We start from the raw sequence: 26226 nt of genomic DNA, 5'->3' as shown, positions 1-26226 counted from the left end.
ACGCACTGAGCGAGGCTGGGGATTGAACCTGTGTCCTCATGTACTAGATTCGTTTCCACTGAGCCACGCTGGGAACTCCTCGCATTGAAATTTTTATTTTAAAAATATCTTCATAGCGTGAGGACACTGGCTTGACAGTATTCAAGAGGAAAAAGATCGAGGGTGGCTTATTTTATTTATGAAGCAGAGAAAGCCTGTCGAGTTTTTGGGTTTTTCCCCCCAGAAGGCGTATTAAGTTGTATCGCACCCAGGTGGACAAAAAGCTAACCAAGTAACACTCTGACCAGATGGTGCCCGAGCAGTTGCTTCCGACGTGATTGACACTTTCCGCCAGCAGTCCTGTGAGCCGTAGTAGTGAGGAGACCCCCAAAGCAGAGGGGGGTGAGAAGTGATTGAGAACTGGGAGGGGGGGGGGTGCCGTTAACAGCTCACGTTAGCTGTGTTCACTGCCTGAGAGGCTGGGCTGTGGGCCCGTCTGTTCTGCTCGCGGAAGACCTGGACTAGAGCCCTTCCCGCGAAGCAGGGGTAGGCTGCTGATGAAAGCCTTGCTGAAACAGCATGTGCTCAGGACTGGAAAAGACTGGTCACAGTTTGAAAGGAAACGCCTATGGTTTCAGGAGTTCCCGTTGTGGCTCAGCAGGTTGGGAGCCCAGCATTCCTCCCTGTGAGCATGTGGGGTCGATCCCTGTCCTTGCTCAGTGGATTAAGGATCTGGCCTTTCCCTGAGCTGTGGCATAGGTCACAGATGCGGCTCGGATCGGGTGTTGCCATGGCTGTGGTGTAGGCCTCAGCTGCAGCTCCGATTCAGCCCTCTCGTGGGAACTTGCATATGCCCTGGGCGCAGCTGTAAAAAGAAAAAAAGAAAAACCTATATGGTTTCTAAGTTTCTAACTTGAGTATTATGGGTATTTATGGGTGATGATTATTGCCACTTAAAGATCTGTCTGGTTCATTAATTTTATTGATGGAGTTCCCGCTGTGGCGCAACAGGATGGGCGGTGTCGCAGCAGCACCAGGACACAGGTTCAATCCCTGGCTTGGTACAGTGGGCTAATGGATCCCGCGCTGCCACAGCTGTGGTGCAGGTTGCACTTGCAACTCAGATGTGGTCCCTGGCCCAGAAACTCCATATGCCGTGGGGCGGCCAAAAAAAGAAACAATAAATAAAAATATTTTATTGAGTCTTACCATGTGGCAAGTACCATGCTAAGCAATGGACATGTATTATATCTTTAATTCCCACAACAACCCTGTGAAATGGATCGCATTTGGGTCCTCTTTTACAGATAAGGAGAATGAGATTTTTCTTAAAGAAGAGGTTAAATAAATGGCCCATTTTAGGCAGAGCCATTTAAGGGATTCAGGCCCACATCTGTCTAATTCCAGCCCTTAGCTCTTAATCAATATGCTGTGCTGATCCCTGTGTGACTTGTTTATTAGTGTATTAAAAATGGTAGTGTAGGGGTTCCCGTCGTGGCCCAGTGGTTAACGAATCCGACTAGGAACCATGAGGTTGCGGGTTCGGTCCCTGGCCTTGCTCAGTGGGTTAACGATCCGGCGTTGCCGTGAGCTGTGGTGTAGGTTGCAGATGCGGCTCAGATCCCGCGTTGCTGTGGCTCTGGCGTAGGCCGGTGGCTACAGCTCCGATTCAACCCCTAGCCAGGGAACCTCCATATGCCACGGGAGCGGCCCTAGAAAAGGCAAAAAGACAAAAAAAAAAAAAGGTAGTGTAATGTATCATTATTATATCTCTATTTGTAGGAAAACTAGACATTTCCAGCTGATGCCGTAGTTGATGTCATATAAATAAGACCCTAGCTTTTATAATTTTGGAGGGTGATAGTGTCCTTTTAGAGTCAGTGACAGTGAAATTCATTATTTTAGGAATTCTGATAACCAGTCTCTTAAAAAGTTAAATGGCTTTAAGATTTAAATCATTTTTGTGTATAAATGTGCAAAAAAATGTTATTTTTTATAATTGCACAAATACTGGCTTTAACATCTGGTTAGTCTCTTTAGAATACTGGATCTTAACAGATTTACAAATTACATTTTATTTGATTATAGGTGTATTTCCGAAGCTATATTGCTACTTTTAGGACGGAGTGTAACCTAAATGTGAACATCCTGAGCTGTGGCATAGGTCGCAGATGCAGCTCGGATCGGGTTTATTAAAATTTACTGTCTCTGAAAAGTTGTCAGCTTTAACAGTGAATTGTTGTTGTTTACTTCTAGGGGGAAATTTGCAGTGGTGAGGAAATGTATAAAGAAAGACTCTGGAAGAGAATTTGCAGCAAAGTTCATGAGAAAAAGGAGAAAAGGCCAAGATTGTCGGATGGAAATAATTCACGAAATTGCTGTACTTGAACTAGCACAGGACAATCCTTGGGTCATCAACTTGCATGAAGTCTATGAGACGCCGTCAGAGATGATCTTGGTTCTGGAATAGTAAGTGTGGTCTTCCTTTTACTGAGTTTGCTTGATGGCCCACAGTCCTTTAGAGGAGGCCACTCACCTGTGATAATGTGACAGGCCCTGGTTCTCGGGAAATCTGAAGACTTTCCAGACCTTTTTCCTGGGTTCCTTTTGCTTAGTTGACCTATCCCACATTTGCAAGGATGTAGGTATGCTCTGTTTTTCATTTTCATCCTTTAATGAAATTCTTTTGAACAGCAGTAAAGTTCTCTTATGTTCTTAGTAGAGGGATTCTTAGAAGGTAAGTGGTACCAAGGTAATATTAAAATAAAAGGCACTTCTGAGTCCCCTGGTGGCCTAGCAGATAAGGATTCAGCATGGGCACTGCAGTTCTTCAGCCTTCCCTTCCATCCCCTTCCTCCCGTCCTAGTTGCTGCCACGAATCTCTCCAGGGCTCCTGTTAGCTCCTTCTCCCTCTTGCTCTTCCTCTGCCAGCTTGGCATTCTGGACACGTGCTGTGCGTGTATCTCCTGCTCATTCTTGGGAGGTCTTGTATAGCCTTTGCTCTGCTTATTCTGAGGCTGCGAGTTCCATCTTCTGCTGGGCTCTTGGTGTAGTTGGCTAATTCTTCACCTAATGTCTCACCCGCTTCTTCTAACATCCCCAGTAGGAGGGCAGGACCCAGTCAAAACCTTGACCTCGGCCCCGCTTTCCCTGTCACCCACTTCCCACCTGTTAGACACCTGGCCTTCTGTTCCTTTATGGGGAAGTAAAGGCCATCAGACACATACTCCTCGTGTCCTTCCCTCTTTCCACCCTCACCCCCTTCCCTTCTGTTCCAAGGAAGAGGTTCCACTCCTTAACGCCAAGGCTCACACTTGTGTCCTTAATTCTCTTCCTTCCTTTCCTAGGACTTGGGTTTTGTGTCTGAATCAGTTCTCTCCCCTCTCGGATACGCCCCCCCCCCCCCTCCTGTAAGGGTTCCTCTCCCTCCGTCTTCCAAGTATTTCAGTTGCTTCTATCCTGAAATTCCTGGTCCTCATTGTTGACTCTTTGCAAACTACTGTTCTGACCTTCTCTTTCTGCGACCTTCTTTAAGGAAGGGTCAGAATTTACAGCTTCCCTTACCTTCCGCTCAGTTTTGTTTGTTCTGCATCCTTGATCTGCTCATCTGCTCATGCGCCATCACTTTTCAAGCCAGCGCCATCTGCTCTTCTCAGACTTTGGTGAGGTCATCAAATGTTTGCGAAATGAAGCATTCATTCGACTTCTTATTGTCTTTATTTATTTTGTTTTATTTTTTTATGTATTTGTTTACTGGCCCACCTGCGGTATGAAAAAAAGTTGCCAGGCCAGGGATCAAACCCATGCCACAGCTGTAACCAGAGCCATAGCACTGACGACACGGGACCCTTAATCTACTGAGCCAGCAGGGAATTCCTTCTTACACTCTTTAAACACTTGATATTATACCTTCTTCTCTTTAAATTATGTTTGTCTTTGGCTTTCATGGCCCTGTGTTGTTTGGGGGGTTTTTTGTTTTTTCCGTCTTAGAGCCTTTGCCCTTCTTCTGCTGCGTAGATGGAAGTGCTGCCCAGGCCATTAGTGTAACGCTGGTCACACATTTACAGTCTGCACGTTTACCTTGGGTAATAATTCGTTTTTGTGGCTTCAGCTATTACTTACATAATGGCTATTTCCAAGTCTTTGTCTCCAACATGAGCCCCTTTTCTAAGCTCCAGCTGCCCACACGTACCCCTGAATCCTCCCGCTCGTCGTCACCAGAGCAGGATCAGCGTGTGCTCCTGTGTTGCCTGCCTTTCTCGTGCCTGTGTTGCTTTGGTTCCCCTTTCCAGCGGTACCCTGTTTATTTCATTGCTCCAGTAGAAACCTTGAGTCTATCCTTGACTGCCTCATCTCCTTGAATGCTCCTGTGTAATGAATTACCAGGGCTTCCACTTAAGCCTCTCCCCTGCTGGTCCTTTTTCCTTTACCCTGGCTGGTTTTCCTGTGTTAGCTCCTCACTGTCTCCGTGGACTTTCACAGTAGCTTCTTAGCTGATCACGCTGGCTTCACTCCTAGGACATTCCCAGGCCCCTGTTGGGTAGGTAACTAGAACATAGCTGTGCTGATGTGATTCCCTTGCTTAGAAACCTCCCGTGGCTTCTGTTGCTTCCATGAGCATGTTTTTAGAACCACAGATCAGTATGATTTGGCCAAAAATTTTTGTGTTCTACTTTCTGTTTGAAGGGGAAGTCTTAGAAATAGACTTTGGACATTGAAACATCAAAATTCTTGACCACTTCCCTAGATTGTTGTTACGTAAACTGTTACAATTACAGTATTACTCATTCACCTGCCATGGGCACTGGATGCTAATAGGTGCTGATAAAACAAAAGTAAAAATAGTGTAGCCCCCCCACTCCTCCAGGCACTAAAGTTTAGAGTGAGAGAAAAATGCTTGCAGCAACCTTTGTGTTCTGTTAGAATTCTTGCTAGCTGCTTTGGGAGCACAGATGAAGTATGGTGGTCATAACGTGTTTAAGAATTTACTATGTACCAGACACTGTGCTAAGTCTTTTCAGCCAGTGTTGTGTACATTATTTATATGCTTTACATACATTACTCAGTAGCTTTTATTTTTAAAATCTTGTCCAGCTTTATGAGATGTAATTGACATGTAACAGGTTGTAAGTTTGAGATAGCAGCATTTTGATGCACTTAACATCTGTGAAATGATCGCCACCGCAGCATTAGCTGACACCTGCATCACCTCACAGAATTACCATTTCTTTTTTGTGGTGAGAACATTTAAGACCTCCTCTCTTAGCAGCTTTCAAGTGCGTAATACAATATTATTAACCATAATAATTATAATTCCATTAGCTCCCCAGAACTCAGGCGTCTGATAACTGGAAGTTTCTACACTCTGACCGCCATCTTCCCTTTGCCCCACTCCCTAGTTCCTGGCAACCACCGTTCTCCTCTCTGTTTCTATGAGTTTGGCTTTTCTAGATTCCACATGTAAGTGATATTCTGCGGTATCTGTCCTTCTGTGTGACTTATTTCACTTAGCATAGTGCCCTCAAGCCCCATCCATGTTGCTGCAGATGGCAGGATGTCGTTCTTTCTCAGGGCTGAATAATATTCCACTGTACATCCAGCATGCCCTCCTTATTCCTTCATGCTTTGTGAGACACTTAGGTTGTTCCCATATCTTGGCTATCGTGACTAAGACCTCGTGCACCTGGGGATGCAGATATCGCTTCACGGTCTTCATTGCATTTCTTTCGGGTCACTCCCAGAAGCGGGATTGCTGGACCGTGTGGTAGCTCTGTATGGTGATCTGAGGATTCCCCCTACTGTTTGCCATAGTGACTGCATCCATTTATATTCTCACCCACAGTGCACAAGGGCTCCCTTATCTCCACGTCCTCACCAACACTGTTTCTTGTCTTTCTGATGATAGCCAGCCTAACAGGTGTAAGGTTTGAATTTGCATTTCCCTGATGAGTAGTGATACTGAGTCCTTTTTCATGTATCTCTTGGCTATTTGTCTGTCTTCTTTGGGAAAATGTCTAATTCCTCCACCCATTTTTTAATTGGGTTATTTGGCCTTTTGCTCTTCATTCGTATGAGTTATTTACATATTTTGGATTGTAATCCCTTATCAGATATTTGAATTGCAAATATTCCCATTCTGTAGTTGCCTTTTCATTTTGTAATGATTTCCTCAGCTATGCAGAAGCTTTTTCATGTGCTGTAGGCTCAATTGTTTATTTTTGTTTTTGTTGTCACATACTTAAAAAATCATTGCCAGGACTGATGTCAAGTAACTTTCCCTTTAGGTTTTCTTATAGGATCTTTACGGTTTCGGGTCTTACATTCAGGTCTTGAATCCCTTTGGAGTTGTTGTTTGTGTGTAGTGTAAGGTGGGGTCCCATTTATTTCATTGGCCTGTGAACACTGAATTTCCCAAATACCAAGTATTGAAGCAACTCTAATTTCCCCATTATATACTCTCAATTCTTTTGTCACTAAATTAAGTGATCATACATGCAGGGCTTTATTTTCTGGGCTCTTTATTCTGTTCCATTGACCTATAAGTGTTTCTGTGCCAATACCATACCATTTTGATTACTGTAGCTTTGTAATACATTTTGAAACTGTGATGATGCCTCCAGATTTGTTGTTCTTTTTCAAGAATGCTTTGGCTATAGGGATCTTTGGGGGTTCCATAGAATTGTCTTCTCTGAAAAAATGCCATTAGAATTTTGATAGGAATTGCACTGAATCTGTAGATCGCTTTGGGTAGTATGGATATTTAAGAATATTAATTTTTCCAAACTGTGAGCACAGAGTATCTTTCCATTTGTTTGTGTCTTTTTCAATTTCTTTCATCCATGTCTTACAGGTTTCCATATAGAGATACTTCATTTCTTGGTTAAAAATATTCCTAAATATTCTTTTTGGTGCTGTTGAAAATGGGGTTGTTCTATTAATTTCTCTTTCTGATAGTTCATTGTTAGTGCATAGAAATGTACCGATTTTGGTATATTGATTGTGTATCCTGCAACTGAATTCGTTTTATTTATAAATTTTAGGACAAGATTTTACATATGTGGGAAAAAGAAAACTTAGAGAAATAATCCACCTAAGATTGTACACAGTAGGGCCAAGATTTAGCTCAGGAATGTGTGATTTGTTTGACTGCAAATCTTTTAGCCAGGCATTGTGCAGCTTTACCCTGTTGGAAAGGCTGGGGAGTGCCCTGGAGACCTGCAATATCATGTATACTGGCCATCACTGCCTTCCTCAGGGCTTTCCAATTGTTTGGACCTCATCCCATGCTTTTCTGTCTGACTTCTGTTCTACCTCCTCTCCTGCTAGTGCTTCTTCAGCCTCACTCTGCATTCTAGGCACACCTTTTCTTTTCTTAGTACTTAAAGATGCCGTTGCAGGCATGTTTTGACTTAGTGGTAATGAACCTGATTAGTATCCGTGAGGATGCGAGCTCGAACCCTGGCTCTGCTCAGCGGGTTAAGGACCCAGTGTTGCCATGAGCTGTGGTGAAGGTCACAGACGCGCCACAGATCTGGGGTTGCTGTGGTGTAGGCTGGCAGTTGTGACTCTGATTTATCCCCAGCCTGGGGACTTCCATATGCCACGGGTGCGGCCCTAAAAAACAAAAACAAAACAAAACAAAAATAGCATTGCAGAGTTCCCATTGTGACTCAGTGGGTTAAGAACCTGACTAGTATCCATGAGGATGTGGGTTTGATCCTTGGCCCTACTCAGTGGGTTAAGGATCTGGCATTGCCATGAGCAGTGGTATATGTCACAGATGAGGCTCGGATCTGGCATTGCTGTGGCTGTGGTGTAGACCAACAGCTGCAGCTCCAGTTTGACCTCTAGCCTGGTAACTTCTATATGCCACACATGCAGCCCTAAAAAAAAAGAAAAAGAGGCCATTGCATTGTCACCTGCCTTGAATTATGACAAGAAGTCTGTGTTGATTCTTGACTGCCCTGTACATGTGCCTTTTTAAAGATTTTTCTCTTTCACACCTGTTTTCAGCAATTTGAATATAAATGTGCCTTGATTCTTTTTGTTTATCCTGCTCAGGGTTTATTGAGCTGTTTTTATCCACGTTGGAAATTTTTCAGCCATTATTTTTAAAAGCTGTTTTTCTGCCCCACCTCTGTTCTCTTGTTTCTTCAATCACTGTGGGATAAACTGCTTGGTCCTCTTGCCCCAGTCCCTGGGGTCTTGTCTCTTTTATTCTCCACCCCCACGCCCCACATACACACCTTACATTAGATGGGTGGAGGGCTTCCATTTCTGTCTTGAGATTCACCGATTTCTTCTGTAATGTCTGATCGGCTATAAAGCCCACCCAGTGAGATCTTCATTTTAAATGCTGTACTTTTCATCTCTAGCAGTCCCGTTTGGTTCTTTTCATGCCTTCCCCTCGTTCCTTGTTATGTTCATACTTTACTTTAAATCCTTGAGTGTATTTATAATACCTGTTTTAAAGTGCTTATCTGCCAATTCCATCATCTCTGGGTCTGTTCTTATTTTCCTGTTAGTTGTGAGTTGTAAGTTGTGGCATTTTCAGATGTCTAGTAATTTTTGGAAGGATGCCATACATTTAGAATGGCACAGGGCTGGGTGGATTTTATGATCTTCCATTAAAAGAATGGTGCTGTTTGTTTTGGCAGGCAGGGAAATGAATTGTGGATCAGCCTTATTAGGGCAGGTTTAGGGCTACTGGAGCCTCTAGCGAGACAAAAATATGACTTTCTGGGGTGGTCTGTTGAATGAATGCCCCAAGTGGTTGGCATGGTTTTTCTACTTGAACTGGCAAATTTTAAATATCTTATTCTGTCCTCTGAATGCCAGGAATTGTTCAGCTTATTTTTTTCTTTCATTTTTTAAATTATTTATTTATTTGCATTTTATTGGAATATAGTTGACTTACAGAGTTGTGTTAATTTCAGGCAAACAGCAAAGTAAATCAGTTGTACATATACATATATCCGTTCCTTTTCACATTCTTTCCCATATGGGTTATCACATGGTATTGAGTAAATTTCCCTGTGCTGTATGTCCAGGAGGTCCTTGTTGCCCATCTGTTTCTTGAATAAGAGTGTGTAGATGCCAAGTTATTCCCCCGCCAAATCATTCAGCTTATAATTTCCCAACAGTTCCTCGCCTGACCCCAGAGTCTTACTCAGTGAATGTGCATTAAGTGTTTTGTCTAAGGCTCTGGGACATGACCAAGCAGAGGGCTGCAGATCTTTCTCTGTGTGGCACCCTCCTCTCTGGTGCTCTGCCAACAAAATCCAGCTGCCCTAGCCTCGCCAAACTCCTTCCTGCTACCTCAGTTTAGCAAGTATTTTGCTTGTGTTTTTAAACACATAAAGGAAAGTTTGAAATATGACATGAGCTGTCATCTATGGTAAGAACAAATTGTTTAAATATGACATTTCTGCTGAAGGGAAATAAGTTTATAAATCTTTTTTTTTTTTTTTTTTGTTATTGGAAAAATTCAGAAGGGGGAAAAACCTGAGATGCCTTGGCTAGAGGAGGGAAGAAGGTTTATTAAATCAGTACTGCTCTTAGATGAACCTGGGTCGTATCCACTGAAATTTCAAATGCACTTGCCTTTCACTGCAGCAGTCTCACCCTGGGTGGCTGCCTCGGGACTGTGGCGGACACTGCTTCTCGTCACAGCCCTGTGGATAATCGTAAATAATTAGGGAAAAAAGTGTCTTTCAGAGGGAACGGCTAAGTACGTTATGGTTCATCTGCTCACAAGGTTCCCCGAGTTAGACATTGTGAAGCTGGTAGGTGAATATGAAACCGTCACGGAAAGACAATGAAGGCACACTTCAGTAATAAAAAAAGCAATAGAATCACGTCAGTGGACTGTTTTCTGTGTTGCCATTTGTTTTGAAAAATCCACAATACTAATATTTTTAACTACATGCATGTAAATATATTTTTAAAAATTCTGGAAGGGTGGAGTAGCCCAAAGTGGTAACAGAGCTTACCTGAATGTGGCTCTCAGACTGGGGAAAGGGCCTTCCAGGGAGGAGGCGTTTGCTTTATTTTCATTATCCGCGTATTTACAAAAATCGTATTTGTATGCATTCTCTAACCAAAAATTCTCAAATTTTTTGCCTGTAAGTGTGTTGATGTATTTTACTATTAAAACTGAGTTCCTCAAGTTCTTACACTGATGTTTTGCTTTGGGTTTGGAAATGCTGATCTGACTTTGTTTTTCTTTTAAAAAAGAAAAACAAATGGATTTAGTTTAGGCGTGTAGCTGAACAGAAGGTTACGGGCATTCGAATTATAGTTTGTCTAAATAAGGATACTTGATGCGTATAAATACTGAGGACAGAAAGTCTAAATATTTTTAATGAGTCCTTTCCCTTTTTCTGTTTCAAATGTGCTTCTCATCTCCTCTAGTGCCGCTGGGGGCGAAATCTTTGACCAGTGTGTGGCAGACAGAGAAGAAGCCTTTAAGGAAAAAGATGTTCAGAGACTCATGAGGCAGATCTTAGAAGGTGTCCGCTTTTTACACGCTCACGATGTGGTGCATCTTGATCTGAAGGTAAGATCGGAATTACTGTACAAGTCCTAGGTGGCTGGAGAGTGACACTCCAGATGTGAAATATCTAACAGTGGTTTATTCACATATTTCTGTGTTTTACTGGATAACAAGGACACCAGAGGTGAGTCTTCACTCTTATCCTCTAGCTCGTTGAATCAGGGAGAAAAGGCACATGTGTGTACAGAGAAAGATAAATGACGATGCATTGTCCTCAAAATGGAGCTTTGAGGATATTGCTGGGTAGATGAGGGCTTCCTGGCAGAGACGGGGCTTGAGCTGGACCTTCCCAGAAAGCTAGGCTTTAGGTCGGTAGGGAAGAATAGGAGAAAGTTAACTTAGAAGAATTAGGAATACTTGTGATGTGTTTGGGCAAAAAAAAAATAAATGGAATAGTTCCCCATGGAATTGAGAGATGAGATAGACATTGAAAGATGAGAAAAGGCCAGATTCCAGGGGTTTCAAACCTCATAAAGAGGTGGGTGCTTTTTGAGCAGAAGCATTTGAAAAGCAGTGTTGTGGAAAGGTAGGCGGGCAGCACCCAGTAAACGAATGAACAGATTAGAGAGGGTGGGGGGTTGATGATCTGCGGGTTGAAGTTCAAGAGCGAGGGGCGGGGAGGACAGGATGCAAAGGCCTGTGGGAGCGAGCGCCAGCCGGGAGCGGGATGCGAAAGGGGGCCTCGGCTGCTGGCTCGAGCCCAGGGCTCGGGCTTTGGTTAAAGTGTGGCCAGCACTTGGCATTTCTGCAGTTCCCAGCTCTGCCTTCTCAAAGTGGCCGTACACGGGGCTGAGTCCCATGCCACCATGCTTCGCCCACCGCGGTGCCACCCTCAGCAGGGGAGGGCCACTCTCCACTCAGCGGCTTTTGCAGGAGTCCTGACACTTGCTGTCATCAGTCCCACTTAGATCAACCCGGAAGGCGTCCATGGGGGGTGGGGGGGATGTGCAGGACTCTGACGGGCAGGCCGCTGCCATCCATGGCACGTGCTGCCACCTGGGGGGTGAGCCCCTGCTCCCATCCCGGCTTTTCTGTGGCCTGAGAGCGGCGAGGGGGGACGAGTCTCATACCAGTTCTGTTTCTCAAAGAATGGAGAGTGGGCTCTCAGAGGTGGCTTTCTCCTGGTTGCTTCCCTGTCATGCCGAGGTGTGGCTGTGGGGACGAAACAGTCCTTAAACCCGCAGTCACAGGGACTCCAGGCCCTCGTCAGCCAGAGGAGGGCGAAGGGAACGGAGGGGCTGAGACCCCTGGACCCCGGGCTTTCCGGCCCTTCTTACTCACCTGCCGGCCCTCCCTGTGCCCACTGCGGCCTGCTTCCCAGCAGAAGCACCCCGGTCAGGGTCACCTGCAAAGGCTGCTTAAATTGCTGGGCCCCCACTCCGGGGGATTGTGACCCAGGGCAGGGCCGGGTGAGGCCAGAGCCTCGGCTCCAGGCGCTGCTCAGTCAGCTGCTGCTGTGGCTCCTTCCACACCCAGACTGTATAGGTGACAGTGTGTGAGCTGGAGGGTGGCCTCTAAAGCAAACTCGAAAAAATTCCATCTGAAATAAGGCGGAAGAGTAATAAATACGCCTTCAAATACCATTTTCCTACAGAAACACACCGGGGGAAGAAGATAATTTGGGCACCTCGGTGTTCACTTTTCCGGAAGATGCCAGTTGAAATTCATTTTGTAAACAGTTGTCCCTCTCCAGGACACTGCTTTTCGAGAAGCGTGCCTAAAGCGGACGGTTATAATACAGTAGACTGTGGGCGTGGTGGTGGCCTTTTTTGAGGCCGGTGTGGTCAGGTGTGTACCCACGTGGTGTCCCAGGAGGCTGGTGCCGCCGAGGCCTTAGGAATCACCTGGGTAAAACCCTCCCGGCATCAAGAGGAAGCCGGGGCCTGGTTTTTCCCTTCCGTGTGGCGTATGCACTAGAAATTCGGAGACCCGTGCTCCAAGACATCCCCACCTGTGCTTCCCTCAGAACACCTGCCAGGAAGACAGTCTCTGCCGTCCGGCCTTCGGTGGCCTCGGACTTTAGCCTCAGTTCGTATCAGCTGTGCGGAAAAATTCCCCAAAGTATCTGCCACCTCCTCTCGTGTTTGGTTTGCACACTTAACTTCGTAAAACCATACATTTGCTTGCATGATGTCTTGCTTGGCTTCTGCTGTTAAAAGGACTTCCAGGAACAGAACCCCCATTTAAATAATATTGCAGCTATTTCCATTTTAGGACAGCCCCACCTGCGGCATTATTCAGAGTCGGAGCTCATTAAGTAGCGAGTCAGACAGGCTGCCAACACCGTGTGTCAGGGATCTTTGATGTTACTTGAAAGCAGTCAAGGGTGACGATTAAGTCCTTGAGCACCAGGTTGGACTGTGTATTTACACAAGGAAATTACATCCCTTGCTCCCCAGTGCGCCCCGTATAAATCACATTCCTCTCGCCCAGTACACTCAGCATAAATCCTCTCCCTCGCTCCCCAGTGCCCTCAGTGCAGACCTCCCCAGACTTAACAGCGGCCTTGATGATGGGCCTTTGATGCTGGGGACCGGACTCTCCATGTTTCCTAGACCCCGAGGCGCTGGAGAACGGGGTGGGGGGGGGGGTTCTGGCCGCTCTGCTGGCCTCATGCGCCGCACACCTGCGGCAGACTGGTCCCGACACAGACGGAGAAGGGGGAAGGGTGGACAGTGGTCAGGCGGCAGCACCAACGGGGACGATTTCAACCAAAAGCTCGTTTCCAAGTTGACTTCTGTGACCTCGTGACTCTGGACAGAGAGAGTCTGCTGTCCTGTGCCTTTGAACAGCCATCTGCCCAGGGACAGTTTATGTATAATGTTGACTCTCCGTCTCTATAAGGGCTTGGAAGACGAAGCTATGGAGCTAAATGTGTGTGTTACGTTTTAATTCTGTGAAAAGTGATGACCCCACTACATACGGTAGCGTCGAGTTGGTAGACCGTTGATTCCCCGTTATGATTCAAGTGGGCAGTTGCTGTCCCAGAGCCAGGGTTGGAGTAACCTTTAGAGTTGCCCCATCAAAAGAGGTCATTGACAAGGTGCAAAATAGACCATTCAGTCAGGTCAGACCCAAGACGGTCTGTTTGCCACAAGACGGATTCCCTGAAGACTAACCGGACGCAGGCAGGCCTCGGAGCGGGGCAGGTTTGGCTCCAGACGGCGCGGTCAAGTGAGCATCGCAATAAAGCGAGTCACATGAACTTCTTGGTCCCCAGTGCCAAGATCACTGATCCCAGATCACCCTTCCAGGTACAGTAATGACCACGTTGGAAACACTGTGAGAATCCCCAAAATGTGACAGACACGAATGAGCAGGTGCCGTTCCAAAAGTGGCTCCGTGGGCTTGCTCAGCGCAGGGTTGCCACAGCCCTTCGGTTTGTATAAAACAAAACCAAACCAAAAAAAAAAAGAGGCGCGGTTACCTACAGAGCGCCATAAAACGAGGTGTGCCTGTATCTTACACTGAACATGGAAATTTCTTTGAGGAGGAGCAGATGTGGGGTATTTATCCATCTGCAGAAATAGGAGACACCGCACTGCGACTAAGGGAGAGCCCGTTCCTGGAAGTTCCCGTGTGGCGCAGTAGGTTAAGGACCCAGCATGGCCGCAGCTGTGGCACAAGCCACACTTGCAGCAAAGGTTCAGTCGCTGGCCCGGGAACTTGCACATGCTGCTGGTGCAGCCGGAAATAAAAAAGGGAGAGCCCATTCCTTTGCACCTGAGTCATGGCAGGACAGACAAATCTGAGCAATAGAAATTCTGCCAGAGTCAGAACAAAGCTCAAGTCTCAAAATTATCTCAGTGATTTGGTGCATTAGTCACGGGCGTAGTGGCCTGGTTTTCTCTTGGTCAAGGGGAGGACTGACTGAAAGAGCACAAAAGACCCGGTCTTCAAAGCCAGTGCTGTGTGCGTCGGGATGGCCTTGTCCCGGCCAGAGCTTTCAGTTCTGTCCCGGGTGTTCAGTCGTTAAACCCGTCCACCCTGGGAGCTGTGCGATGGCAAGGAGAGGAGCCACCAGGAGCAAGAAGCTGGGACTTTTCTGAGAGTATAAGCATCACCGAATTACTTGAAAGGGGGCACTGTGTGGCATTTCTAAACAGTTCCCCGAATTTATGGAGACAGGATTATTAACTTATTTCTGGATTCTGACTTGGGTTCTAATAAATAGTCAGTGTACTTGAACTTCCATTGCCTGATAAAATGTTCCTTAAAGCCTTGTCCACGATGCCTGATGCCTTTTTGGGCAGGTTGACCGCAGCTTTACAGGGACCTTGTCCAGTGGTGATTGTTCAGTAAATGGCAAACAGGTTACGTACAGAGGTGGAGACACCCAGATCAATAAAACGATTCCCCCTGAAGCTGAAAAAAAGATTTATGAAGCCTTCTGTGTTGTCTCTTTGAGGACGGTTTGTATGTTTCTTGTCGATTCCTCTGTCACCACCTCCCCACGGACCTTGTTTTTCCGAAGTCTTTCACCACCTGGACTTGAGCATCTTCACAAGCGTCAGGTGTCGTGAGCCACGGCCTCCTCACAAGGCGCCTGTGCTCAGACCAGGGCGCAGTCGGTAGAAGCGACATAGGAAACGAACCGTGAAATTCCATGACGTAGGTGTGATTTGATGAGGCGTGTGTCTTTCCCGCAGTCTCTCTTTCACTTGGGCGGATCATGGTCCCTTGTGACGGAGCCTGGATTTCAAAGACTGGAACCATTTTAATAATGTGGTCACCCAAGCACAGAACTTACCACCAAACCACCTAGATTTGCGTGATAGCTGAAAGGATTCCCGGGGAATGTAAAGTGTAAACAAAATGTGAGGTGAAACCATTTCGCCCATGTTGAGGGAACAGGTGGTAGTTTAAGCACATGCGCCGAATGAAGATGGTTCAATCATCACAACTGAGCTTCAGACCTGGTGACTGGAATTTCTTCTTGGCCTTTTTTAAGTTCCGTGATGGCTGTCTATCCAGAGCCCACCCCCTCTCGTCCAGTTTGCCAGAATAATGACATTTTCTGGAATGGTAGTATTTCATTAGTGTACTAGAACTGAAATGGCCTTGAGGAGTCTGGGGACTCAGTCATGGTGCTACATAGGGTTGTTTTCTGAAGAAATAGCTAGAAGCTAATTAACAAAGAGAATGTAACTTTGTAATGGAGCTTCTATTCCCAAAACCGCCGTCATTTTTTTGTCATTGAAAAGAGAAATTGACTCTGACACTGACCAGCTGAGCATGCTCCATGCTTTTTTGGAGGGGGGAGTACTTTATGTCACCTGGGTATTTATAACCGCTGAGCCTGCCTTTGGTGGAAACTTCTAAAGTGACTGCAGTTTGTTTGGTTTTGGTTTTTATTCAGCTTTAAGTTTTTACTGTGGCCAAAAGTTTCTGTGATTTAAAAAAAAAAGTTTTTTCGAAATTATAGATCAGGAGTTCCCATCATGGCGCAGTGGTTAACAAATCCAACGAGGAACCATGAGGTTGTGGGTTCGATCCCTGGCCTCACTCAGTAGGTTAAGGATCTGGTGTTGCCATGAGCTGTGGTGTAGGTCGCAGATGCGGCTTGGATCCTGCATTGCTGTGGCTGTGGTGCAGGCCGGCGGCTATAGCTCTGATTCGACCCCTAGCCTGGGAACCTCCATGTGTCGCTGGAGCGGCTCAAGAAAAGGCAGAAAGACCAAAAAAAAAAAAAATTCTAGATCATACTGACCCTCACAATATAGTTGTTTTCACTATGGACAGAAAACGCTTTTGTTGCTGTAATGAATTTGTTCTCAGAATGAACCGGTCACTGGATCCTTACATGGGGGTAACAAGGTAGGACACTGTGTGAGAGACCCTAAGAAACCCCTGACCATTTTGGGGTGTCCTTCGGGTTTGTTTTTTCCTCCAAAGGAGTCAGCACCGTCAGCCCAGTGCCACCAGCCACATGTTGCTTTTAGGACTTGACGTGTGGCTCGTGTGACGCGCCGTGGGCTCTGGCGTGAGACCCACACCAGCGCCGGAGGACTCGGTGGGGGGAACGTGCAGGGCTGGGTAATGTCACACAGGAGTTCACTGTCGAAGGAAAGAAATTCGAGATCTGTGGAGCTAAAGAAATGTATTTAAATTCACTCACCCCTTCACTTTGCTTTTTGTAATGGGGCTCCAGGGAAATTTTCAAGTACGTCATGGGCCCCACATTCCCTTTCTGTAGGACAGCCTGGCGTGGAGGGCGTCAGAAGCCATTCGAGCCAGAATGGCCTGTGACCGCCCAGCCTGCCTTTCCGTTTGCTTCTTGGCCTTGCACCATTTTGCTAAAACTCACTGTCTCAGTTCCTGCGCAGCCCGCACTCGCCTTGTCCCGTCTAATGGCGCCCGCGGCCCCTCCTGGCCCTGCTGCTTCTCCCCTCTGCCTCGTGGGGGTGGCCTTGGCTGCACCGCTGACCTCACAGCCAGCTGCTCAGCCGCCCCTCCAAGCCCCCACCATCAGGGCCTCAGCTCTGAGGGCCCCAAGCTGGCGTCCCCTCTCGGGCCAGGGATCCATCCGCACCAACACCTGGGCCCGTGGATTTTACCTCTTTAACATATACAGTTTCTTGTGTGTTTGGGGGTTTTAATTATTATTACTATTTTGCATTTTTATTGTTATTTCCCCAACACACTTTTTTCCCCACTGTGCAGCCTGGGGACCCAGTTACACACACATGTACACGCAATCTTTTATCCGTTGTCCTGCTCTGTTCTCAGGATCTAGACGGGGGTTTTCATTCGTGTTTCCCCAGCCCGTCCTCACTCTGTCTCTCCCTCTGGAGACTCGTCAACCCGGGCTAGAGGCGCACTCTTCGGAAGGCCCCTGCGGCCGCCTGCTCGTGCTGCCCGTCCCTTCCCACACCCTGCTGGCCGGCTCCCCTGCATGGTGGTGTCTTTCCCCAAATGTCCTCTGTCCCTCCCTGCTCTACCTTCGGCCCGTCGCTCCTGAGTGACCCACAGTACCTGTCCCCACCCCCACTTCCTTCCAGCCTCACCCCTGCGCTCTGCCTCCAGCCTGACCCTGAGATCCGCCGTGACTGGCCCCTTGCTAACATGGGGCTCCCCTCACACACCACCTTCTCCAGGAAGCCTTCCCTGACTGCCCTGGGAGTGGCATCCACACCCACGCAGTCCCCTGACCCCACTCTTAGCTCTCTGCAGAGCCTACAGCCACCTGAGGTTGTACAGTTTCCTGCTGCCTACTCGTGCCTGTTAGATGTAAGACTCCAAAGCGACAGGGGACCCGTGTCGCCTCTTCTGCCATTGCCCCAGGTCACAGCTCAGCAGGCAGTCGATAAAACTGTTGAATAAATGATGAGATCCTTTTCCCCTTCGGGCTCTGCTCGCTCATCTCCCCTGTAATTTGCCCAGGCAGAATCACTCCCTGGGGTTTATCTGGCACTCAGGTGACACCAGCCCCATGGAGTTGGTTGAGCCCCGCAGGCCTGTCTGTCTCTCTTCTGATCATGACCCCAGGACAGTAGGGGCTTGGTGTTACTCAGTGCAGGTGCCACCTGTCCTGACACAAAGTAGAGCCCCTTTAAGGGCTTGTTTCCGGTCAGTCGCCTTTCTTCCTTTTTCCCCTGGTGCGGGCGCTGAGCGTGGTGACGGGGCAGTGTCAGTTCCTGTCCCCCAGGAGCTGCCGGCCCCACCATCCACACCTCAGTTTCTGTTGTCAGGCCACAGCCCTCCACCTTGTCACTGCCTTGCTGGGTCTTCTCACCAGGCTGACAGGAGGCAGAGAGAGCACAGTGTCCAGGGCAGAAGGAAGACGATGCGGGGAGATGCTGTGTGGGCGAGGGTGAGAGGCGTGAGCGGCTGGTGTGTCCAGGGAGCTGGCCCTGCCGGCCTGGTGGCCACAGTGAGCAGTTGAGAGGTTATCAGAGCAGAGGGAGGCTACTGAGGGATTGGGGTGGGGAGGTCACCCATCAGGACGATGCAGCTCGGCAGCATCGTGTCGCCGCTGAGCAGAACCGGATGGTGGCTGGAACCAGGGTTCTGTGGGGGGCGGGGAGGAGGCAGAGTCTGGGGATGCCTGCGTCTCGGAGCTAAAGTCAGTAGGACACGGAGACGCGTTAGCTTGATGGCGCAGCTAGATGGCGGAGGGAGGGGGGGCGAGGGAGACGCAGATGCGCTCAGGGTGGGGGCCTGTTGGGGGAGGGGGCGTTGGCGGAGACGCCCCGGGGGCGTGAGGAGTCTGGTTTGGGAGGGGGTGAGTCTGATTTGGTCGTGTTGGATTTGAGGCACCTCTGAGATAACGAAGGGGACAGATCAGGCCTGAGAAGCAGGGGATGGCGAGGGAGGAAGGAGCCTCGGATGAGGCAGGGGGACCCAGCGTCTGCGGGCAGGGCCAGGGAGTCGGCAGGAGTCCGGAGCAGCAGCCAGAGTTGGGAGGAAAACCAGTGTTTTGTTGTGGAAATCCCAGAGGGGAGCTTGTGCACTGGGAAGGCGCGGTGACCGTGCCAGCCGGCTGGGCGGGTGCGAGGGGGAGGGGCGAGAACGGGGACCTCACCACGGACCACGGAGGGGACAGGAGATCACAGTCCACAGGATAGTTTGTCTTGTACAGGACGCTGTGCAGTCGAGAGGGGCTGGGGTAGGGACGGGCAGAGAGGCTTTAAGCAGGAAACCCACCATGCCCGGGCAAGCCAGGAAAATAAATGCCAGGGGCGGGGCCCGTCTCGTTTAGGGATGAGGGCCTCTTGGGTCTGGAACACAGATGCCTGCAGAACAGTGCGGGGCTGCATCTGGGAAGGGAGGCAGGGGCCGGAGCAGGGAACACTGGGTGCTCTGGTGACCTAGGTACCCTCTGCTGGTGCCGCTGCTCCCCCATTTCTCTCTGGAAGGACTGTTAATGGCAAAAGATGGACTCTTAGGAAGCAAACTCGCTTTAAAAGTTCTCGGGACGTTTTGGTTCTAGTCCCCAGTGCATCGCGTTTTGTGCACACACGTCCTGGGGGTTTTCAGCTGAGTAAAAATGACTTCAGGAGCCTGAAGCTTATTGGTTCTGTGGCTTTGGGTAGCGCTTTGCCATCGCGGGAAGCAGGCGCCATTCATGGTGCCTCTGGGTGAGGAGTTGCCCGCAGGCCGCAGGGGGAGCCCCCTGATCAGCCTGACAGGCGGGGGGGTTATGCCAGTGGAAGATGGGCTGAAGGTGAGGCACACTAGAGCCGGGAGGGTCGTGGTCCAGAAAGAGTGAAATTCCTAACGTCCCGCAGTGGGGATGTCGAGATCTAGGAAATGGAGTTGGCGTGACTGGTGACTTCCCTCCACGTCAAAGTGGTAGAAGATGCAGGAGCCAGAACTTGAGGAGCCTTCCCCGGGTTTGGGGTGCAGAAGGGAGGATGGGCTTGGTGGGGTTGGGGGGCGCCTCTGCCCGAGGTGTAAGTGCATCGCCGCGGTAGAGCCGGGCGCGGGGGCATTTCAGCCAGATCAGAGGGTCTGCTTGGAGTCGGCGCTGAGTCCGGGGAGGGCTCAGGGCAGTCGTCATCACACGTTAAGTGGCGACTCAAGCCTGGTGGTGGATAAAATGCTCAGGAACACAATGCGGCGCCAGGAGAAGGGGCCGGCCAGCGGCACCACTGCTCCAAAGGAGGGCAGAGAAGAAAGTCCTGGGAAGATGGGGAGGGACCCCTGGAGGGACGCTTAGATCCGGGAGGGGACGCAAGGGTGGCCAGCGGTTCCCAGCTGTTCTGCAGTCAGGGCACGCAGACTGTCTCCAGAAGGACACCCGCTGTGACCCTAGAGCAGACTGAGGGGCAAGTCCCGACTCAGCCGGGGTGAGAAGTCGCAGGTGCACCTGACCGGGCTTTCGGGAAGGTGAGCTTCGAGCGAGTGTGTAGCGGGAAGGAGATGCAGCGTCACGGGAGGGGGAGGAGGCTTGTCCTGAGCGGTGTGGTTTGTAAGGAGGATTGGATGCACGTTGCCTGCTGAGGGGCAGCTGGCATGAGGGCAGAGGTGGCAGGGCTGCTGCCTCACACGTGGCGCGCGCTCTGAGTGCCGTTGCCGCCGCAGCTTCTCGGCGCGGTTCCGCGGGTGAAACGTGTGTTACAGGCCACCTGCTCCTTGGAGTCTTCACTCCAAGGAGGCAAAGTCGTGGTTTCACTAACTGGGGGTGTGTGTCTTTTTAGCCTCAGAATATCCTGCTGACAAGTGAATCTCCGTTGGGTGACATTAAGATAGTCGATTTCGGACTTTCGAGAATCATGAAGAAGAGCGAGGAGCTGCGGGAGATCATGGGCACCCCTGAGTACGTGGGTGAGTACTCGCCCAGTGGCGCCGCTTCTGCCTCAGCTTCAGGCCTCACCTTCGGTGGGGCCAGCCGTCCACGGTGTTGAAATCCTGTCCTCAGAGACTCTTTCCGTCGTATTAAGTTAAAACAATGGGAGTTCTCTGGTGGCGCAGCCGGTTAAGGGTCCGGCGTTGTCACGACTGTGGCTCGGGTCACAGCTGTGGCGCAGGTTTGATCCCTGGCCCGGGAACTTGCTCATGCCGTGGGTGCCACCACAAACACACACAGCGGAAAGCTTTAAAGAGTGGGCTACACCGAACTCGTGACCCCTTCCCTGGAGACTGAGAGACATTGAAGGGACAGCTTCTACATGGAATAGGAGAGGATTTTCTTCCTCTTCTTTTTTAAATTTTTTTGGCCACGCCCATGGCCTGTGTAAGTTTCTGGGCCAGGGATGGAACCTGCGCCACAGCAGTGACAACGCCAGATCTTTAACCGCTAGGCCGCCCGGGAACTCCAGGAGAGGAGAGGATTTTCTGTGAAGCGTAGGGTGTCAGGGTATCTGGGGAGGAAGGCCATTTAACAAGTAAGGGCCTTGTAAGAACTTCTCCTTGGTGGTAAACACTGCGGAGGTAGCTGCCAGCCCTGGCATGGCTGAGCCCCAGGAAACGGCTCTGCTGGGGGGATGCAGGGCTGCGAACTTCGGGCAGAAAGAAGCAGCAGAGAGCAGCTGGAGTGATGAACCGTGGCTTCTAGGTTTTGTAGAAAAAGAAGTCAGCTGTGACTTTTTGGACCGACTGGAAGGAAAGGGGAGCACAGAGGATGTGTGATTTGGATGAGGTTTAAAAGAGATTTCTGTAGAAGAGCAAAGCAGTGAAATAATTTAAACGTCGTGACCAGAGATGACATTATCATTTAAGATGCAGGTTAGGGGAGCTCCTGTTGTGGCTCAGCCAGTTGCAACCTGACTAGTATCCATGAGGATGTGGGTTTGATCTCTGACCTCCAGTGGGTTAAGAATCTGGCCTTGCTGCAAGCTATGGCATAGGTCACAGAGGCAGCTCACATCTGGCATTGCTGTGGCTGCGGTGTAGATCACAGGCGTGGCTTAGGACCTGCATGGCTGTGGCTGTGGTACAGGCCAGCAGCTGCCACTCCGATTCAACCTCTAGCCTGGGAACCTCCATATGCTGCAGATTTGGCCCTAAAACGTGAAAGAAAAAAAAAAAAGATTTCCAAGTAGGAAAGTTCCCATGTGGTGCAGTGGGTTAAGGATCCAGCATTGCTGCAGCTGTGGCACAGGTCACAGCTGTGACTCAGCTTTGTTCCTTAGCCCAGGAACTTCCACGTGCTGTGGCTGTCACCAAAAAAAAAAAAAGATTTGGGAGTAGAACCGGCTCTCTGTGATTACACAGCCTTGGGCGTAGCCCTGGGAGGGCAGCTCTCTAGACCAGGAGGTGGAACAGCTCGGGGTGCTGGGGCCTGCACCCCCATGTGCCAGTGGTCCCCGGGGGATGGTAGTTGAGGAGAGGGAGGAGCAAGGCTGCTGTGTCCTCAGGTGAGAGCCCTGGCTGGGACTGGAGGAGGCTGGCATTGATGTTTTAAAACACTTTTTAAAGTCCAATAGTTGGAAACAATAGATCCTTTATTAATTAGGTAATAAAAGATATCAGACAGAAAAGCCCGCGTCCAGTGTCGTGGGTGTGCTGTAGCCTGGAACACTGCATTTCCGGGATGCTCACGGACTGGCCTCGGGGCGCCGAGCAGGTGCAAGGGACGGGACCTGATGTGCTTCTTGGGGGGAAGCAGCCTGGGTGTGGCGGCCTGTGTTGGGTGGTGGCAGCAAGTCACCAGGAACCAGCATGGGAGGCAGACTGGGAACGAGGGGCTCTGAGCTGAGATACCAATAAGAATTATTGCCCCGACTGAGGTTTTTGGGAATGGGGGGGGTTGTTTTTTGGTTTCTTGGTTTGTTTGGGGGTTTTTTTCAGGTGTGTGTGTGTCTGTTCCCCCCTCCCCCAATGCTTTCTATTCAGTGGTAAATTCTAAATGTTCTCTACCAAGAGTTTTTTTTTTCCCCTGCAAAAACCAAAACTATATTCTTCAATGTACAAGCAGTACAAGCCCAATCCAGAAACGGCTGAAAAGAATTGGAGGGGCTGCTGTAATGCAGAAACTCCTGGGCTCGCCTGTCCTGCGGCCCCGCCCTCCTTACTGGGGCGGGGGAGTCCCTCCCCCCGGACCCGGTTCCCCCCCCACACACACACCCACACCCACACCCACACACCCCCAGACACACACACCCCCAGACACACACACCCCCACATACCCCCTGGGTCCCGGCAGCGCTCTGCTCCGCACTGACCGGCTGGGGCCTCGGTCCCCGGATCTCTTGCCACCTCCCGTTCCCCCCATCCGCGACTGTGCTGCCTCCCTGCCCCTGCCCCTCAGCCCTTGGGGTGCAGCAGGGATACACCCCCGAAAAGCAAGCTCATGGTCCTTCCTCCCGCCCGTGATCTGGACCTTCCCATCTCATTTCCGCTTTCCCAGGAAAAACGTCGGAACCGCGGTTCCTCCGCAGTTTGAGAGAGAAGTGGAGGACTTCTGCATCCTCCCCCCGCCTCAGATTCGGGGGCGGGGTGTCCCCCGCCAGGGATGCGTGTGTGACTTGGCGGGTTTGGGGCTTTCCTAGAGGGAGAGCACTTCCCTTCCTTTTTTTTTTTTTTTTGGAATTGCCGCAGGTTTTTAGTCTTTCGGCTTTTAAATGGGCTCAGCACACATCACCTGTTTCTCACAGCCTGGCCTTGCTGTTTGTGTCCTTTTGAAAATAGTCGTCTCTCGGTTGACTGCACTGTCAGTGAGCCGTTTTCTTTTCAAGCAGGGTGTTCCTGAATTTCCCCCGTGTCCTTTGCACACGGGGGGCTTTCTGCTGCCTCTCTGGGCGGCGACAGTCGGGTTAATCAAAGCAGTGTTTTCCTACCCCAGTGTCAAGGTGTCTGTGTTGCCTGTGATGTGTTGCTTGTCATCAAGGGCATTTTTTTTTTTTCTTTTTTCCCCATTTGACTTTGTTTTTTCTTTTTTGGCTGACCTGTGGCATAGGAAGTCCCCAGGCCAGGGATCAGAGCCAAACCTCACTTTCCACCTACGGCGAAGCTGCAGCAATGCTGGATCCTTAACCCACTGTGCAGGGCTGGGGATCAAACCTGCGTCCGGGCGCCGCAGAGACACCAGCAATCCCGTCACGCCACAGCGGGAGCTCCCGGGTGGACAGTGTAAAAGCACTCCAGCCGCAACCTGGAAAGCAGATCCAGGGGGGACCAAGGGGGGGGCAGTGTAAAAGCAGGAACCTGTCGGAGTTGATGCTCGTTTAGATGGGAAGGTGTAGAAGTTACCAGTTTATGTGGCAGTATTTGTGCATTCAAATATTTAAATGCTGGGAGCCAGCCTTGGCGGGTGGAGGTGCAAAAGTCAGCGAGTTAACTACAACCACCTAGTTAAACTTTACAGTAATTCACTTTCATTTGATTTATACTGTGAACTTAGTTCATTTTAGCCCAAACCTTAGTAATGGCTCAGCGTTTCATGGGTGTCGAGACATTTATCTCTAAGAGCAAATGTGGTGTTGTTTGCACAAACCAGTGTTGTCTTTTGTCTCTGTCCTAGCTCCTGAAATTCTTAGTTATGACCCTATCAGCATGGCAACGGACATGTGGTAAGAACCATTTGTGGAAAGTTGGTCAGATTCGCTTCGGGAAGTGAGCGTGATACCAAGATTCTCTTGCGTCTTCATTCTGATCTAGGAGCATCGGAGTGTTGACATATGTCATGCTGACGGGAGTGTCGCCTTTCCTGGGCGACAGTAAACAAGAAACGTTCCTCAACATCTCGCAGATGAATTTAACTTATTCTGAGGAGGAGTTCGATGTTGTGTCCGAGTCGGCTGTCGACTTCATCAAGGCACTTTTAGTTAAGGAACCTGAGTGAGTATCAGCGGCCATCATTCTCAGTGTGGGGACGGTCGGCTCCGGGGTTCAGAGGGCTCCGAGGCCCCGGAGGACGTGAGAATGTAGACATCAAGCCAGATGAAACCTTTGGCGTCTTAGATCTGTTGAAAGAAAAGCAGCAAAAGCGAACGTGTTTTCGGGAAATGCAAACTGCGTTTCCGTATAGCTGCTATTTGCCATCTGTTCTTGGTCGTTCAAAAGGCCTTTTCAGAGGTGCCTTACTTAAAATGTTACCCGTCAGCATCGTGGGGAATGGGGCACGTTAGCACGCGAATGCCTTTCATGGTTTTCTTCAGGAACCACAATAAGGTTTTCGCCAGCTCTTCATACTAACAAAACTGTAATACCTTGTGCCCTGACTTAGAGTCGGAGCTTCACACTGTCTTGTCCTAACTGTAAAACATGTGCCTTCACACAGAGACCGCGCCACTGCTGAAGAGTGTCTGAAACACCCATGGCTGGCACAGGGCAGTGCCCAGGAACCGTCCTGCAAGCTGAAAGGGGCACCCGAGGAAGCCCAGGCCCTCCAGGAAGGCGATTCTGTGCCTGAAAGTAACTCAGATCCTCAGACACCCGAAACCCAGGAGCCAGTCCTAACAGAGGAGTTAATTGTAGTTACTTCCTACACTTTAGGACAATGCAGACAGTCTGAAAAAGAGAAAATGGAGCAAAAGGCCATTTCCAAACGATTTAAGTTTGAGGAACCTTTGCTACAGGAGATTCCAGGCGATTTTATCTACTGAGCAGCATTTCCCTCTAGGACTCGAAAATTTCTACTTTGGGACCATTATTTATGAACTTCTGGCCAAACGGTACAGGTACTGAAAGTGGATGACCAGGCGTCACTGATAGAACCTGAAGTGACTGTCAGACTCGTGGAGTCAGAGAAATCAAGCCAGATCTAGTCAAGTTGCCAACCAGCAGGTTTAACGGGTAACGTCATCTGTTTCAATGTTCTTTTTAAGAAGGGAGATGCTTGAGCCTTTTGTCTCTGCCTCCTGCTTCTCCCGCATGAGCATTTGTATGCTAACATATCTGTATTCACTTTGCTTAAAAATCCAAGTAAAAGTGCCAAAATTAACAGCGTTGTAAAATTTATTTTGCATTATTCGTGTGTATATCTGTATCTACAGATGAGTATGTTGATATCTCTACTAAATTAGTACTTGTTCACTTTGGGCTTTTGGGGAAGTAAGATGTTAATTTAAATAGACATTTTCCAAATTCTTGAGACCTAGGATAGCGTCCACTATAGTTTAACATTATTAGCTCATTTTTCTACTTTATTACGGCTTCATGTTGACTGGATTTGGCTTCTGTTGCCTCTCTTTTCCTAAAGCTCATTACCCATCAGTGAAAGACCCGGGCTAGTCTTTTTCTTCACCCTCACTGATAATAAGAGGGGTGGTGATTCCTTACATCTGAAATGGCTCTGGTTGTCAAGG

General features: G+C 49.2%; 1 protein-coding gene across 1 annotated transcript in view; it reads left to right on the top strand.

Moving 5' to 3' along the window:
- The window catches only part of STK17A (serine/threonine kinase 17a), a 36602-nt gene extending 10740 nt beyond the window's left edge, over positions 1-25862 (top strand). Inside the window, exons 2-7 of the mRNA XM_047763035.1 lie at positions 2236-2448; positions 10393-10537; positions 20677-20803; positions 24441-24489; positions 24578-24757; positions 25200-25862. Coding sequence (XP_047618991.1) covers positions 2236-2448; positions 10393-10537; positions 20677-20803; positions 24441-24489; positions 24578-24757; positions 25200-25524 — 1039 coding nt within the window. The 3' untranslated portion in view covers positions 25525-25862. The remainder of the gene's footprint in view (positions 1-2235; positions 2449-10392; positions 10538-20676; positions 20804-24440; positions 24490-24577; positions 24758-25199) is intronic.
- The last annotated feature ends 364 nt before the right edge of the window (positions 25863-26226 follow it).

Source organism: Phacochoerus africanus, chromosome 16, assembly GCF_016906955.1.
Source record: "Phacochoerus africanus isolate WHEZ1 chromosome 16, ROS_Pafr_v1, whole genome shotgun sequence".
NCBI classification, from domain to species: domain Eukaryota; kingdom Metazoa; phylum Chordata; class Mammalia; order Artiodactyla; family Suidae; genus Phacochoerus; species Phacochoerus africanus.
The sequence above is the reverse complement of the archived record's forward strand: the minus strand, read 5'-3'. Positions and strand labels throughout refer to the sequence as shown.